At 52.1% G+C, this 16,988-nt stretch overlaps 1 protein-coding gene across 1 annotated transcript in view; it reads left to right on the top strand.

Moving 5' to 3' along the window:
• Positions 1–16,469, top strand: part of APBA1 (amyloid beta precursor protein binding family A member 1) — a 60,239-nt gene extending 43,770 nt beyond the window's left edge. The window contains exons 8-12 of the mRNA XM_045562407.1: positions 1,281–1,460; positions 3,716–3,928; positions 11,489–11,608; positions 13,607–13,747; positions 14,494–16,469. Coding sequence (XP_045418363.1) covers positions 1,281–1,460; positions 3,716–3,928; positions 11,489–11,608; positions 13,607–13,747; positions 14,494–14,565 — 726 coding nt within the window. The 3' untranslated portion in view covers positions 14,566–16,469. The remainder of the gene's footprint in view (positions 1–1,280; positions 1,461–3,715; positions 3,929–11,488; positions 11,609–13,606; positions 13,748–14,493) is intronic.
• Positions 16,470–16,988: the final 519 nt, after the last annotated feature.

The following is a 16,988-nucleotide window of genomic DNA, read 5'->3' as shown; positions in this document are numbered from 1 at the left end:
CCAGTCATGCTAACATCTGTCACAGAATTGATGTGAGGATTCACGTGATGGCCCTCTAATGCAGCGTAGTGCTCACTTGCTGGCTGTCCTGATTAATAACGTTGCTTAATTGATGCAGGGAAAAGTCATCAAAGCCCAGTGCAGGAGAAGGAAGGATGAAAGCCAAGTTCCCCTCCTGTGAGCCGTGTGACCTTGAGAGGTTCCTTTGTGTCTCTGGGCCTCAGTCTCCCCAACTGGGAAATGCAGTGAGGGTTGGACTGGATCAGAGTTCTCAACTCTGTGGGACCAACACTCCCTTTCTGTGGCAAATATTTTATAGTGCCCCATTATCCTGAAATGCCATTCATAGTTAATATATAACCTCTCCTTTTGAAACACCTTTCACAAAATAATCAAAGTATGGCCATAAACGTAATATTAAATACAAAGGAGAAATAAAAGGAGAGCAAGTGAAAATAAAATTGTACTACAATATATAAATACTTGGGTCCAATCATTCTGAAAGGCATGGCGAAGTAGTTAGATGCTTATATCTACTTGACTAATAAGTCTGGATATATGAGAGCACAGTATGCAGTGGAATATTGTAAGCACTTTCTATTTGACATTTCTCATTGAGGGCTAAATAAGAATATACACACACACATGTACATATACACATACATACATGCAGGATCACCGTGCACAACAGCAGATGTGCAGGTTGGTAGGGATGTGATTTATTGGCAACTTGAGTACCATGAGCAGCGCTGATGTTGGTGATTTTCCAGCCATGAAGCTTCCTCCTGGCAAAGTGCTGGACAAAGCAAAATACCAGCTTCTGTCAGTGTACACAGTATTATTCTTAAAACATTCAATGTGTTTTAAAGCCACGCAATGAAAGCTTTTGCGTTTATATATAAATTAGAGTTGAGTCCTGCACTCAGATGATTAGACACAGGTGTCACGTGTACCTGAATGTGCAGTGGGAGATTTGAACATTGCTCAGGAGGTAGGAGGACTCCTCATTGTGTAGGGCAGGCCCTGCGCGGCAGGATGTCCAGCATCTCGGATTCCTGTCCACTGATCATAACGTGGTCAGCGTCATCATCAAAAATGTCCCTAGTAATTTTGAAAATGGCCCGTGGTGGGCACTGGTGCCCCATGGGGAGCCACTGGCCACTGGTCTGAGGCTCCTTCAACTTTAGGAGGACCACAGTCTGGGTGGGGAAGGGCGCCAGGCCGTCCGCCAAGCGCGTCACCCGCTGACGGCCACCCTTCCCCTCTGGCTGCCACCCCAGGCCCAGCTGATCGCGCAGTCCATCGGGCAGGCCTTCAGCGTGGCCTACCAGGAGTTCCTCAGGGCCAACGGGATTAACCCCGAAGATCTCAGCCAGAAGGAGTACAGCGACCTGCTCAGCACCCAGGACATGTACAATGACGACCTGATCCACTTCTCCAAGTCGGAGAACTGCAAAGACGTAAGTACCTTCCCGAAGCTGTTCTCCAGGCTGGGTCAGCCGGCGGGGACCCGGAGAGGAGCGGACAGCTCTGCTGCAGAAGTGAAGGCAGAGTGGAGGATGAGAGCGCACTGGCAGGACACTGTGAAGGAGCTCACGCCCACCTCTGGCTCCCGCTCGCGGGGCCCTGTCGTTAAATACTATTATGGATCAGTGTAGACAGAGAGGCAGCGCATCTTCTGCTCCCGGGCACCCTGAGCTCCGTTGTAGGTGGGTTCCAGAGGTGGTTAGGACCTGAACTCTGCCCTGATGAAGCCTGCCATCTAGGCAAGGGTACCAAAAAGTTAAATGACGGTGCCAGGTACAAGCACTAGTCAAAGCCAATTCCACTCGGCAAAATGGAACAGATCTTGAGTTTCAGATAAGAGACTCTGTGCTCCCCCAGGGGCGGCCCCACTGCACTAGACCAAGCTCTGCAGGATTATCTAGAAGACGACGGGGCCATCTGAGCTGGTCTGGAGCTCTGGGGACTACTGGGAAAGGCAGGGGCGAACAGAGGACTGGGCCAGAGCAACAGTACCGAACGAAGCCTGAAGGTCAGAACGCTCCAGATTTGTCTGGGGAATCGGGAAGGGAGTGGCTTGGCTGGAACAGGGGGCGGGCCCAGGAAAAGCCACACAGAGACCTGCAGAGGTCCCCATCAGACCCGGAGGGCTTGCAAGTATGCTGAGGGCTTTGGACTTTATCCCATAAGGTAAAAAGAACCTGTAATGAGAAAGTGGTCTTTTGGTCCGCTGGTGTCTGTTAGGTGCCTGGAGTCAGGTTCCCAGAAGCAGAGCTGGAGGCGGAGATTCCTGGTCAGGAGGCTTATGGGGGGGACTGCGCCCAGAACAGAGGGGAGTGCGGGAAGCGAGTGGTGGGGCACGGAGGAAGAGTGTGGTCTTGCTGGGCATGAGCTTCCTTCTGATCCACAGGGAAGCTCGGGTGCACAGACTGTAGGACAGACTTGTCCCACCTTGGGGCAAGAGAGCTGGCAGGCCTTTGTACCCCGTGCCAGCCATTGAGCAAGGTCGGGCAGGGGGATATTGGTTTGTCAGGGCTTCTGGGATGAAGTACCACAGACTAGGCATCTTGAACAACAGAAACTTACTGTCTCCCAGAGCTGGAGGCCAGAGTCCAAAACCAAGGTGTTGGCAGGGGCGGTTCCTTCTGAGAGCCGTAAGAGAAGTCCCTGTTCCAAGCCTCTGTCCTTGGCTTGTAGATGGCTGCCTTCCCTCTACGCATGTCTTTATCCAAATTTCCTCCTCTTATAAGGACTCTGGTCATGTTGGATTAGGGCCTTTCCTAATAACCTCATTCAAAATTGATTACTTCTGTAAAGACTTCATCTCCAAATAAAGTCCCAGACTAAGGTACTGGGGTTTCAGACTTCAACATACGATTTTGGGAGGACACAATTCACCTCATAACAACAGTCTCTCCCATTTGGCTAAGGACAGTTCTTCAGGGAAGGGGCCACCTGTGAGCGTCAGCAGCTGGGGGACAGGAAACCAGCCTGGAAAGGGGACTTTGTCAGGCCCCAGTAAGTAACACGTACACTCTCTTGGTCGGATGCCCCCAAGAAGTGTCTTTCCCTTCCGTGGCAGCTCTGGAAGCCTCCCCAGAACGCAGGTGTCCGACGCTGACTCCTGTCTTCCCTGCCCTGCCAGCGAAGGTCACAAAAAGATGACACACACGCAGGATGTGGTCTTCCTGGGTGCAGTCCCCACCTTTCGGTTGCAATAACTTCAGCGTCCCTTTTTTTCTTTTTCCTCAACTTTCTCCTTGTAGGGAGGTGTTTCTATGTGTTTATTTATTTTTAACTCGAGAATCTTAAATGCCGGAGAGACTTTATGAAGCACTGTGGGAGGGGGTACCCCGTGCATGGAATTCAAAAACCTATTTCTGGAAACCGTAACACACCACCGAAGCTCCCACCGACAGAATCTCTTTCCCCTGCCACTTGGGGATACAGAAATTTAAAAAAACAAAAACCAAAAAAAAAACCCTGGTGCCCCTCATGGTTGTGTGCTGAGGCGAGATTGCTTGCGTGAAGCAAGAGTGAATTACAGAAAAGAATGTAGACCTGTGTGAAATTGTTTCTTACAAATTCCAAATGCTGTGGAGTGTGGAGATGGCAGGGACGCACCGGGGCGGAGGAGAGGGGGAGGCTTTGATTTCTGCTGCTGCCCCAGATGGTTACCAATTCAGGCTTTCTGATATTTCTCTCCTTGCAGGTTTTCATTGAGAAGCAGAAAGGAGAGATCCTCGGGGTGGTGATCGTGGAGTCTGGCTGGGGGTCCATCCTGCCCACCGTCATCATCGCCAGCATGATGCACGGAGGCCCTGCGGAGAAGTCGGGGAAACTGAACATTGGGGACCAGATTATGTCCATTAATGGCACCAGCCTGGTGGGCCTGCCTCTGTCCACCTGCCAGAGCATTATTAAGGTACCTGAACAGGGGGGAATCAGCTGCTATTGTAGATCGGAAATGACATGGAGTGTGATGCCATCTAATCATTAATAATTGTGAATGTATCCTAAGTGTCAGGCACCAAGGAAGACACAAGTTACTGTTTACAGATTCTTTCCTGACATCGATTTTAGATCAGGGCTAGTGCGTTGGTTCACGTAACACTGCTCTCCAAGGGCATGCCCACGGCAGGCATCACCAGTCAATCCCAGCACTCTCCCACTAAGCCTAGGCTCAGCCTCAGCACAACTTCCTCAGCTCGGTAATCCACACAGATGTCTCCGGTCAGCCAGGTGTACTTGACGTGACTTGTCATCCCTGTTAGAAATCATGGAAATGCTCCAAATCCGAGCGTGCTTTTTCCTTCCTAGTGGCCCTGGCTGTGACGCAGGCGAGCCTGTCCTCCCCCAGAGCCTGGGGAACGCTGTCCCCTGTGCTGGCTGCGATAAGCAGAAGGAGACTGTTCTGGTCCACATACTCCTTTTCATTCCTGAACATACACACTTCTCGTTCAACCCTGAACTGATTCTATTACATAAGGCTGAGAAAAGCTATTTAAAGGAAAATTAAATGTGAATATTTGAGAAAAATTAGATTTTCATCTTAGAAATGCAGCATCCGTGTGTAGTCTTTTGAGCACATTGGTACTTGGCTGATTTCACAGCCAGCGTGACCAAGAACAGCATCCTCCACGACAGCGTCTGCAGACCCCAGCAACACACAGCCCCACGCACTGTGCCACTGTGGGCAGACCAGCGTTGTACAACCTTTTTTTTGGTCCTGCAGGGGGCAGGGTTTTCTATCTATGTGTGTGTGTGTGTGTGCATGTGTTGGGGGAGGAGAGGAGAGAGAGGGGAGAGAAGGAGAGAGAATGCACTAGAGAGAAAGGGAGGGAAGGGAAGGAGTAAATTCATGCAATAGTCATTATGAGCAACAGAAAATCACACAGCCAGCCTCCTCGGGCCAAGGGTCTGCAGTGGGAGGTGAAGGTGTGTGGATAGGACACAGGAATGGTGTCCCTTTGTTTTTAATGAAACGGATTAAATTCTAATTCCACACGAGATAATCACACCTGCAAAAAAATAGTCCTTTTTGGCCTCCTTTAATTTCTTTTTGTTACATCTTCTACCTAAGTAAATTCTGCCTCTTGCTTATTACCCGTTCAAGATAAGATTAGAGAATCTGCTGTGAACATGCATATTCATTCAGACCTGTTTAATTGGGCCTCTGTTCGCGCTGAGCGGAGCTGGGGGCGCGGGATGACAGCGTGCGTGCGGAGGATAATTACTGACATGAAAGGGTTCTGCGGCCCGAATAGCAACGTGGAGGTGAAGGGCTGCAAGCAATCAGAGGAGGGACAATTTCATGTGATTTTTTTAAGCTGACCTTGCGTAAAACCTAGGCCAGTAGCAGAAAGGAAAACGGGCCTTGGAAGTTTCTGCTTGAGTTAATGGCCAGTGGGCTGGCGTCGAGCCAGAGAGAGACAGGGTTCGAGCCTGGCCTGGTGTTGCCATGGTGGCGTGGAGAGGTGGAGGGTGGGTGAAGGTAGGGGGAGTCTCTCTCTCCCCCCAGTGAACAAGTTACTTATTGCACACCTTGCGTGCACGTGTGAGAACTACCGAGGGCTGTGGGACCCAGAGACACAGTAGGTGCCAGCCCCACACCAGGGAGCTTGGTCTGATTGGGGAGAACTGAAAGGACTGATGGCACTAACAGCGATCGGTGCCGGGCACCTGGCACCACTCCAAGAACACATGTGGATGAACTCTCTGTGCCCTTACCGCAGCCTTCTCGGGGGCAGGCATATGGCTATGTCCACCGTACACGCTAGGAAGCTGAGGCACAGAGAGAGAGGACGTAATCATCCAAGGTCACGCAGCTGGTCACTGGAGGAGCGAGGTCACTCAGCCACCTGACATCCTGCCTTTAATACAGAGTCATCCCAGGGAGGGTGTCTGGTCAAATTCTAGATCCGAGGCCAGGCCTTGGGCAGTAGTTCTCAGCCAGGGGTTCTCAGCCAGGGCAGCAGCTCTCATCCAACAATGTACAGGATGGTGTCACAGCAAAGAATTATCCAGCCCAAAATGGATAATTTGTGCTGAGAGTGGGAAACCCTGCCTCGGGAGTAGAGGAGTTGCCACGTTGGGGAGAGAACTCAGTGAGAGCAGGACGTTGGCGCAGGAGGTTCTTAGGAAATTGATCTGGGTTTGGGGGGGATGATTTTGGAGAGAGGTATTATGGACTGAATGTGTTCCCCCAAAATTCATAGGTTGAAACCCTAATCCCAGTGTGATGCTATCAGGAGGTGGGGCCTTTGGGAGGTGATTAGTTCATGAGGGTGGAGCCCTCATGGATGGGATTAGTGCCCTTACAAAAGGACCCCAGGGAGCTCTCTTGCTGTCTTTTTGCTGTATGAAGATACTACAAGAATTCAGCGGTCTACAGCCTGGAAGAGGGGCCCCACCAGAACCCAGTCATGCCGTCACCCTCGTCTTGGACTTGCAGCCTCCAGAACTGTGAGACACAAATGCCTGTTGTGTATAAGCCACCAGCCTATGGCACTTTGTCCTGGCAGAGTGAGAACAGACTGAGACAAGGGGATACTGAAATGAAGGTGGGGAAACACTGGGGCAGGAACAGCCCCTGGTGAGGCACCAGGTCTGGCCGGCTCAAGTCACCCCCTTCCTTCTCAGCACAGCCCACGAGGGGGACGGCAAACACCAGGTTCACAGATGAGCCATCTGAGACCCTACAGGCCCAGACGACTCTCTCAGGGCCCCAGCTGGCGAGTCCCGATCCCCCTTGTGCACCCCTGCCTGCCTCATCCGTGCGCGGACCAGAGAGGAAGGCCCAGCGGGCAGCCTGCGTCCTGCAGCACGGGGATCACATCAAGGTGGAAACGAAGTACAGACCGAGCCCTGTCTGAGCGGTTTCCTAAGGGGAAAAGGTTTATTTGAGGAGCTGAACTTTGGTGTCTATAAGTCCAGTCTCTATGGAACCATAAAATTAAAAGGTGATGAAAGAGATGTAAGTGATGAAGATGGAGAGTCAGGAAAGCGATGCCTTCGTGGCCACCCTCAGCGAAGTACGTAGTGGGGCAGGCCCCAGTGAGAGCACAGCCGCCTTCCTTGCCAAGACGCATCCCTCGCCTTTTGCGGTGGGAAAGCGGGATGGGCCATGCGTGGTCCCCTGGCTGTGGAAGACGATCGCCACTGAGAACAGCCAGAACTGCGATTCCAATGCAGGCTGCCTTCTCCTCTCGACAGCACAGCCCTGTCTGCCTGCACCTGGGCAGATGCGCCCACTGCCCCATGCCCACCCTGGGCCACTGCAGGGCAGCGTTCTGGGTGTCTTCATGCTGCGTGCTCAGATTGGCTTCAGTGTGTCTCGGCGCTCTTTGTAGAGACTTTAGCAAGCGCCTCTCATCGTGATAAATTGGTGCTTCCAAACTGATTGGAACCACCCGGGGATCTGTTCAAATTCAGGTTCTGATTCAGCAGGTCTAGGTGGGCTTCTGCATTTTCAGCAGGCTCCCCGGGGGGTGACATCACCAGTCTGCAGGCCACGCTTTGAAGACCAGGGTTCTAAAGTGGGATATTCTGCGTCTTGCCACCTTAATTCTGGTTGTCCTTTCCCTCCCCAGGTTGTAGGAAATTTGAATCGATTTCTAGAGAAGAGTTATAGATACCGAATTATCTTAATTACTTTTTTCCTAGCTCCTATTTTTCCTGTCATAATTAATTCCCAAAGCATAATTATCAATAGGTGAAACATACTACAGTCTGCCTCTTTTCATGCCATTGCCTCCATGGTCCTGCCCCCTGGGTTTTTGTTCTTTTTTATGCTAGAGCACAGCTTCCCTTGCCTTCCATGGGATCATAATGGTTCTGCTCTCCTGTTGCTATAGAGACCATTCTGGCTTCCCTCCCCTCCCCTCTTCTCTACCCTTCCCCTCCCACCGTATTTCTTAATTTGCTGCACCATTCCACTGTTGTCATGGGGACCAAATGACCCCCTTTATTTAATTGGCACCTCCAATAAAATGGCAGTTCAGAAATCTGAGTTAATGGGACCCAACTTGAAACATTGATTAGGAACGGCAGAGCAAATGCATGGTCTGCTTATTTCCAATTGCCATTTCTCTAAGCCTCATCTTGCAGCACATTTTCCCCCATCTAGACAATCTTTCACTGAGGGGTATATCAGGCATCTTAAATCAATTCACACGGAAGGAAAGAACCCACCAGAGTCATGTGAATTTTTTAGGCAACATTGAGAAAATAGAGCCATTCTCTTGCTTTTTGGTATGCTGGGTAACATTTTCTGTATCACACAAGCATTCCTAAATAATCCCAGTGGTTAATAGGTGTAAACATGTAAAGCAGGTGGCTTTGCCTGAAGGGTTGAGATTCTAACAACATGCTACTGTCTTCAGTATTCTTATCCCTCGGTTCCTACAAATTCCTGGTCTCCTGGTGCGTGATTGGAGAGAGAGAGGTGCGGGGAGTTGGCACCCTTTTCTCTCTCTTGTCCAGCCGTCCCCTGAGCTCCTGGAGGCCCAGGAGAGGGCTCCAACCACCACACCTCCAGCACCTAACACATTTATTGGCACATAGCAAGTGGTCAATAAATATTAAGTGGATGAGAAAGAGGAAGCCCTCGAAGGAGAGAGAAATACATGCACGTGTGATGTCTGAGCTGCCTTCACTGTGGCCCCACCCCACAAAAGAGGCCTATTTCAGTTTTAGGAATAGGTGTTTTTCAGCAGAATGGTTGAGATTTGGCATCACAGGCAAAGACATTTAGGAAAAAAACACACATGAAAAAGGGTCCAGTCATAGAAATTAGAACTGGAAGAGGCTTTAGTGAGTTTCATGATTTGTCGCGAAGAGAAAATACTGTGGGTTTTGAATACAAACAGACATAGGATTGAATCTTGCTGTTTGTGAACTGGAGAGAGTCACTTAGTATCTCTGAGCCTCTGTTACCTCTTCTCTAAAATGGGAATCATTACAGCTGCCACTTTAAATGAGATAGCTCTGTGAATTTCCAGGTCAGTGCCAGGCAGGAGAGAGTGTTCAAGGACAGGTAATTACTGTCATTGTGATTTGGGTGGTTTTATCATCAGGGTGGGTTTTGGTGCAGCAGTGATCTTAGGGTGCTCACACGTGGCACAGATGTGGGGACGGCTGACCAGGGGTCAGGCTGTGCAGTGAGGGGGCAGCCAGGGCTCCCACAAGCCACCTTCACCCCAGCCTTGCTAGCACCTACTCTCACCGAGCACACTGGCCGCAGGTGTGACTAGCACATTGACATCTTTGGATCTAGTCTTCTCTTGGAAGACTAGAATCTAATTGAAACTAATCACCTGGGTGCAGGTAAGGACATTGCTCTGCAGTGGTCGTCTGTACCAGCTGTTTTCAAAATTGAACATGCATCAGAATCCCGTGGGACACACGTTATCACACAGATCGTTGGGTCTCACCCCCAGATTTTCTGATTTAATGGGTCTGGGATGAAGCCCAGAATTTGCCTTTCTAACAAGTGGCCAGGTGACGCTGATGCTGCTGGAGTGGGGGTTGAGATCTATTGGTGTTTACCCGTTGGCCAAGCATAGTAAAGCCAGATGACCAGGGGCAAAGTAGCCGGCATCTGTCCCTCAATTGGAAGCATATTCTCGTTACTGAGAAACAAAAGGTGCAGGGGCCACTTCTGCCACTCAAAGCAGCACTCTTGCCACAAATCCTGTTTGCACTGAAGTCTCCTAACACCAGCCTCACATCCTACTGTGCAAGGAAGGAGGTAGAGGCCTGAGCGGGGGATTCATAGGCCCAATCCTGACCCCACAGGGCCCTTGGACAAAGTAGGTTCTGTTTCTATGTCCTTATCTATAAAATGTGACATACAAGTCCTGACCTCCCACAGAAGAGATTTTGCCGACTGGCCAAGGAGTGACAGTTGGCAGCAGTGGCTGTGGGGAGTGTGGATTTCTACTTACAGGATAAGATGCAGCCTTCGTGCATACTTTCGTGGGTTCATCATCCGTCTCCCAGGCCTCTCTTTGTGCTTTGCTTGTAGAGGACACAAACTGGCCCCGTTTGTGACTTGATCAGTGCTGTCCCTAGGGGATGGCGTGGCCTTGGATAGAATAAGCCTACCTTGTGCCCCTGCTGGTGGCTGCTCTCTCCTGGAGGGGAGGTGGCCCACCCCACAGTACCATCTCTTAGGAACAATTTTTGCCTTCACCCCTGGCCCTTCAGAGGAGAGGGACTGGCTGACCTTAAGCCATGCCCAGTCATCTGGCCTTGCTACGTGGGGGTCCAGGCAGGCAGACGCTTCCCACCGAGTGCTCCGACGTCTCCTGCCTCAGCCCTCAGAGCAGAGCCGGGGGCAGCGGGGCCTCCAGCCACAGCAGTGTGGTCCGTTTACCCTGATGTACGTCTCCCCATGCCGTGCCTGGAAGGGGTTGGGAAGCACCTGCCGTAGGCCATTGTGTCCACACCATCCAGTAAGCAGGACTTCTGAAGCAGGGCAGGAAGTCTGGGGAGACCTGGAAGATGGATGTCTCTTCCGGGGCTGTTACTTTTGCCTGGGACCCTTCGCTTAGGGCGAAGTCGACAGCCGAGTCGGTTGGGCTGTAGGAGCAAACCTTTCCACTGCTGAGTGAGGGCAGGTGTGGCTCGGTGATGGTTTTCCAAAGGAGATGCTCCTGAGCAGACGAGGGCTGCTGTCACCACTGTGAGTGTGATCAGAGGACAGGAGCCCTCGCCTGAGCTCAGCTTAGACCACAGTTGGGTGGAGGAAGCTCTGAACAGACTCTCAGACCAGTCTCTTTTTTATAGCCAAAGACTGGCTTTCCCTCTACACTCCGTTCTGACTTAGAAGGAGGGACGAGTCATCAAGGGTTATGAAACCATATATAATCTTCAAGTCTTATTTCTTCTCCTGCCTTCTCCATCAGCACCCATCCTACAACCCGCACCCCACCCCAGGAGGCACACACTGATGGGGGTCCCCAGCTGCTGTGGGGATGTTGACAAGCTGTACAGTCTGCAGTAGGCAGAGAGAGCAGGGAAGAGGGCCGGCAGAGCCCATAGCAACAGGTGACTCAAGCCGGTTGCTGTGACTCAGATGTCCTTTGCTAGAAGAAGAGTCACTGCTAGAGTTTGCCTTTTGGAGAAAAAGTCCCATTTCCCACTTGTCTGTCTCCTTACTGTACACCCTTCATCTTTCAAGCCACAAAGCACATGTGGCACTTCCTCATAACTGCACAACAGCCACTTTCATCCCATGCCTTGAACACGGCCCATTTCCCCAAATGGAGACATTGCCCACAGAATACAATCTCTGCATGGGCTGAAGGGCACCATCTAAACCACACGGTTTTCTCCCCGGGTTGGCAGAGCCTGGCGGTGACTGTCCCAGCTCGGGCGCCGCGGGCAGCAGGTACCTCGGGAGGCTCTCTGGGGCTGCTCTCGCCGCTGGCACTGCCTGCCTCGGCGGTCACCATACCCTCTGCACTTTACTCTTGCTCAGGGCTTAAAGAATCAGTCCCGGGTGAAGCTGAATATCGTGAGATGTCCTCCGGTGACCACCGTGTTGATCAGGAGACCAGACCTTCGCTACCAGCTGGGCTTCAGCGTCCAGAATGGAATTGTAAGTACAGCACTCTCCACTCCCTTTCCCAAAATGTTGACAAATAAATCTAGCACATTTGTCTTTTTTTCTCTTAAGCCGGTTTGTTTCCTGAAAGAATCCATCAAGGAAGGGGCTGAGTGGATCAAGGCAGGCTCAACTCCCTCTGTGGATGACTCTCTCTCCCTTCGGGCAGAGAATGCCACCCAGAGCCCAGCGTTTCTGTGAGGCAGGCTGCCCTCCCGGCTGCCACCTTGAGCGAGTTTGGGATGTTCCCACCAGGGCCCTCCTCCGCTCAGGGCCTACGGCTGTCCATTCAGGCTGCACACAGAGGCCACCGCAGGGCTGCCGGGAATCCCAGGCCTGGGCGGCGGGGGCACTGGGGGCGGCCCAGCCAGGCCTCGGAGCTGCAGGTGGTCCTGTGCAGGGTGCAGCCCAGCCCGGGAGCCGCTGCCCTGTGGCCGTCTGCACACGTGGTCTGTGCTTCACTCACTGCCCTGTGTAACCTAAACTGGCACTTGGAATAAGGAGTATTTGTATCACATCTGTCTTAAAATAATGCTTCCTTAACATTTTCTTTTTTTAAATTATGGTAAAGTATGCATAACCTAAAATTTACAGTTTTAACCATTGTTAAATGTACAACTCAGTGGTATTAAGTACGTTCGTGATGTTGTGCAGCCTTCACCACTGTTTCCTTTTCTGCCTCCCAACAGAAACCCTGTACTCAGTGATACTCTTTTTATCTGGGTTTCCTCGTTCTGGACGTGTAGTAATTTCTGGGCTTTGCCGGCAGATGTTCTCTGTCTGTAATCTTCATTCTACAGAATGTGCCCGCCCTCCCTCTGTGTTCATCTTTCCAGACAGAAGAACCCTATACTTTTTGCCCCGTTAACTCTCAGTTAAGAGTCCTAGGTGATTAAAATTTTATTCCACATACATTTTGAGGTTTAGAAATACCTTTGTAATTCCCAGAGTTGAAATATCCATCCCCACTCTTACTGTTCTTTGCACCGGAGTCGCCTCGTTTGCTTGTTAGCAGGGGAGTGAGGGTTGCTCCTTATAGCCGGGGTCTGACACCATCTTTGTATCTGTTTATACTCATTTGCATCGTTCATATTTGAATAATATTAAAAGTTGTTCAGATAGGAGCCAAGAGTTGTCCAGCAACACATGGGTCCATTGGGACCCTCAGTTTTATCTACAGTATAAGCACCTGAGGAATGTTTTGACCCCAGAGTAGCTCAGGGACTGAAGGGGCCACAGACCCACAGAAGCACAAAGCATGTTGCTACCAGATGTCGCTTGCAGCCTTATCTGCATCCACTTTTAAATAAAGATGCATAGTCTGGGATGAAAAGTCAACTCAGTAAATTCAGACATACTCCTGGGGAAATGCAAGTTGCCGTGTGTGGGGCTGGGGGTGGACATACCCTAGCAAGCACTCACTGACCACCGGCCCGCAGCCTCTGCCCCTGCAGTGCCTGGCCATGCCGTGGCCACAGCCAGCCTCACTGTCGTTTCTGGGAGAAGGCAGTTCGCACAAGGGCAGCTGTGTCCGGGAGGCCTAAAGGAGCATCTCCCCTCTAGCCAGCCACACTTGGGCACACAAAATAGAGTTCCAGTCCCACTTTGGCTCATGCGTTTGTGACCCTAAAACACAGGCTGCTGGATGAAAGGGTTCCATGTGGGAAGTAACACTCGCCTGTGTTACACACGCTGGCAACACTGATGGGCCCAAACAGCTCTTCTCCCCAGACCTGGCTGAGATGCAGTGTCGGGTCGGTGTGCGGCGAAATCCAGCTGCAGCCTCTGCAAGCTGCATGAACCAGGTGGCCGAGTGGGCCCACAGAGCCTGTTTCTTGTGCAAAGAAACTAAGAGCTGTAAACGCCCAAAGCCTCACCACGCAGCTTCTCCGAGAGTGCCGGGGGGAGGGGGCTCCTGGGAGAGACGGTCTTCTCTCCCCACCCGGGGCTCTGAGATGCCGGAAGGTGTAACCTGGCCTTTGACTTTGGTAGATCTGCAGCCTCATGCGAGGGGGCATCGCAGAGCGAGGAGGCGTCCGCGTGGGACATCGGATCATTGAGATCAACGGGCAGAGCGTCGTGGCCACCCCCCACGAGAAGATCGTCCACATTCTCTCCAATGCCGTTGGGGAGGTAGGGCAGGCCCGGGGCTGGGGAGGGCCGGGGGTATCTCTGGAGCTCTCGCCTCACACGGGGGCCCCGCACGGGCCTTCCAGGCACCTTCCTCACACCCCTTCTGATTCCAAACACCAGCAACCAGGCTGGTCTATCGCTGACCACATGTTAACCCCATTAACAAGTGGCCGTCGGGAGCCACCCCTTGAAATGAGGTGGGGTCCCCCTCAGCCTTCTCTCAGATGCGATCTGCTCACCTTCTCTGTTCAGCACTCAGACTTGTGTCGCTTCCCTCTGTGGCTGCCCAGGGGGCTTCCGTTTTCCCCAGTGAATCTCACCAGATGTGCCTGGCGGGTTTCAGTCTTAGACACAGGTCTCATCCACAGTGCGGCAGAGGCGTCCCCTGGCAGGGCCGGTGCCAGTCGCGGCTGCTGTGCTAGGCCTGGCTGGCCAGAGAGCGCAGGGAGGCAGGAGCCGCGAGAAGTCCGGAGTCCTTCTTCCATTTTAAGAGTTCTCTATTTTTAAAATAGAACATTTGATCGGAAAATAAGCCTTACCTGGTTTTCCTTGTTCATTTTCTGTCACCCTTAAACTTTGGAGAAGGCCTGTGGATGCCGATCTTCGGTGGGTGTTCGGGGGCGGGGGACCCTTCAGAGCCCCCCGTAGTGAGAGGCACAGCCTGTGTCCCGCCCGCTGGGGCAGTGCCCACGCAGCCCGCCGCGCCACCAAGCCTCAGCCCCGCCACGTGTGTCCTCTGCCCGCAGATCCACATGAAGACGATGCCCGCTGCCATGTACAGACTGCTGACGGCCCAGGAGCAGCCCGTGTACATCTGAGCCGCGCTCACCGTGGCGGCGGCGTGCATGGAGGACTCTCCTCATCGTGGTTGTGTTTCTCGTGCTGCATCCCCATGTCCACTGAGACGTTTCCCTCTCGCGCCCGGCATTCGGTTTTACGTGGGAAGAGAAGAATCCACAAGGACCTCTTTGCTCTCTCTCTCTCTCCAGTTTGCTTTTTTTTTTTTTTTCAATGCCAGGGAAGTTTCGTATGTGCTCCTTTGAGGATAGAGAGCAGCCTGTGTCCACCTGGCATCCACCCAGGACCATCCTGGGGGGCCTTCTGGGGTGGGGGAGGGCCCAGGGCTGGGCTGTCACTGCCCCAGGGGGAGCAGCGCCCTCCTTACGAGGAGATCCTGGGGCAGCAGAGAAGCCGACCCAGCAGTGCCTAAACCCCGATTGCTGACCTCTGCTGTCCTCCAGGGGGTTACGGGAGTATGGGAGTAGCGGGGACCAGCCCAGGTCGTTAAGGTTCTGCCCTGCCCGCCGTGTAGTTGGGGCACCGTACATTATTTCCGCCCAGAATTTCTGAGCCAACCTTAAACCTCTTCTGTAGCTAGTTTCAGTTTCCACGTGTATGTGTTTTCTACTAGGAACCTTGTCAGCCCAGGAGAAAAGGGGAAATAACTGCCTTGGACGAGGATACCATAGCGTTGCAGGAAGCTTGGCCATTCCTGAGGCATCCACAGCCTTGCCAGGTTGTCCCGAGATCGTCAACCGTTAGACGAACACAGGCAGGTACCTTCTGCCTCTGCCCCTGTCACATACACACAGTCTCACTTGCACATCACCCTGGCGTCCCCGCCACCCTCAAGGAGACAAGTGAAAACCAGGCACACAGAGCCCCTGGGAGACCCACCTCTTGGGAAGCCCCTTCCCCTGGCAGGGGGTCCTGCAGGGGCTGGTCAGCGTCGTCCCAAGAGAGATGCCCTCTCTGTGGCCAAGGCCTGGCCCTCCCAGCACCACCTTGGCTCAAAGTGTCGTCCTACTGGACTCCTCTCCCCGGACACACACACACACACACACACACACCACACAGCCTGGGAAGGGTGCAGCGCTCCCCTGGGAGACAAGGCTCTGGGTGCAGTCTTGTCATCTTTCTTGGCCTAAGGTGAGACCAGCTTTCTTCTCTGCTCAGGGCCACTAGGCAGGATGTGATATTTGAAAGGCCAGGACAGTGCATAAGCCACAAAATTAAGGGGACAATAATGACCTCAAACTATGCCTAAGAATCCCCAAATGTGTTCCAGAAACATCTTGCTGCCTCGTGAGTCTGAGAGTCTTCAACTTGTGTGGAATGTTATGTGTTTCCATCAGGTGCCTCATGTCTACGATTCCGTCTCAGTTCCGCACAGACGTTTTAGTAATATTATTATTCTGAGCCAGTTTTCACTTATTCTTGGTCCAAAGAGCATTTTGTTTTCATGTGGGGTGTGGTTTTGTTTTGTTTTTTGTTTTGTTTCATTCATGACCTCAGTAGAGACAGGGGAAGAGAAACTAATATATTTTGTGATATTAATATATTCCCTGTTCTCTGCATCTGGGATATTTATGTTGTGTCTGTGGAAATAGGAATTCAGTGAGCAAATGCTGGGTAGGCTGTATGTATAGAGAGATTGAAGGGATTTCAGGGAGGGAGAAAAGTGAATATATAACAAGATTAGGAACAAAAGACTTTAATCAGAGAGCTCTGTGATCAATTCACGGAGGTCTCTGTATCTTCTGAGGTTTCTACTTGGAATCAGGGAAGCTAAATGCTTGGAAGGCATCACCCGCTGAGCTCTGAGTTGTACTGTGGCACAAAAAGCCCTCGTGAAGAGAGGCTGTCGGCTGCCCAGGTGTCCTGGCCAGGAAGGGGCTTCTGCTTCTCCCGAGAGCTGTGTGGGGCGGGGCCAGGGAGCCGGGGTGACGCAGGGGCCTGGGCCTCTCTGAAGGGTGCTTCACAGATGCCGTGGGGAGGCCGGGAGGCCGACCCGCCACACGTGGGAGGACCAGGAATCACAGCCCAGGTTCTCAGTTTGCCTTTCCTGAAATAACAGAACTGTGGGATCTGGTCATATAATGGAACAAGAAAGAGTCATCAGTTCATCTTTCCTCTGCCATAGAGAGTGGATAGAACAGGAATGAAGTGTTGCCAGTGGAATTCAGGCATCGTGAGCCTTGGAAGGTCATTGCAGGGGCTCGGGCCTGTCTGCTCCTGGGGGGCCCAGGCACCTGCACAGCACCACAGAGGCCCACCGTGAGCCAGGGGACGGGAACCCCACTAGCACATCCCCATACAACCCCCAGATAATTACAGCTAAGTATCTTCACCTCAAGGAGAGAAGAGAGAATACACTTTCTATTCCTGTTGCACAAAAATCTTGTAAACTTTGAGAGGTGCTGAGAAAGCCAATTCCGTGAGCTCTCCTAGAGGACTAACG

Source organism: Lemur catta, chromosome 10, assembly GCF_020740605.2.
Source record: "Lemur catta isolate mLemCat1 chromosome 10, mLemCat1.pri, whole genome shotgun sequence".
NCBI classification, from domain to species: Eukaryota; Metazoa; Chordata; class Mammalia; order Primates; family Lemuridae; genus Lemur; species Lemur catta.
The sequence above is the reverse complement of the archived record's forward strand: the minus strand, read 5'-3'. Positions and strand labels throughout refer to the sequence as shown.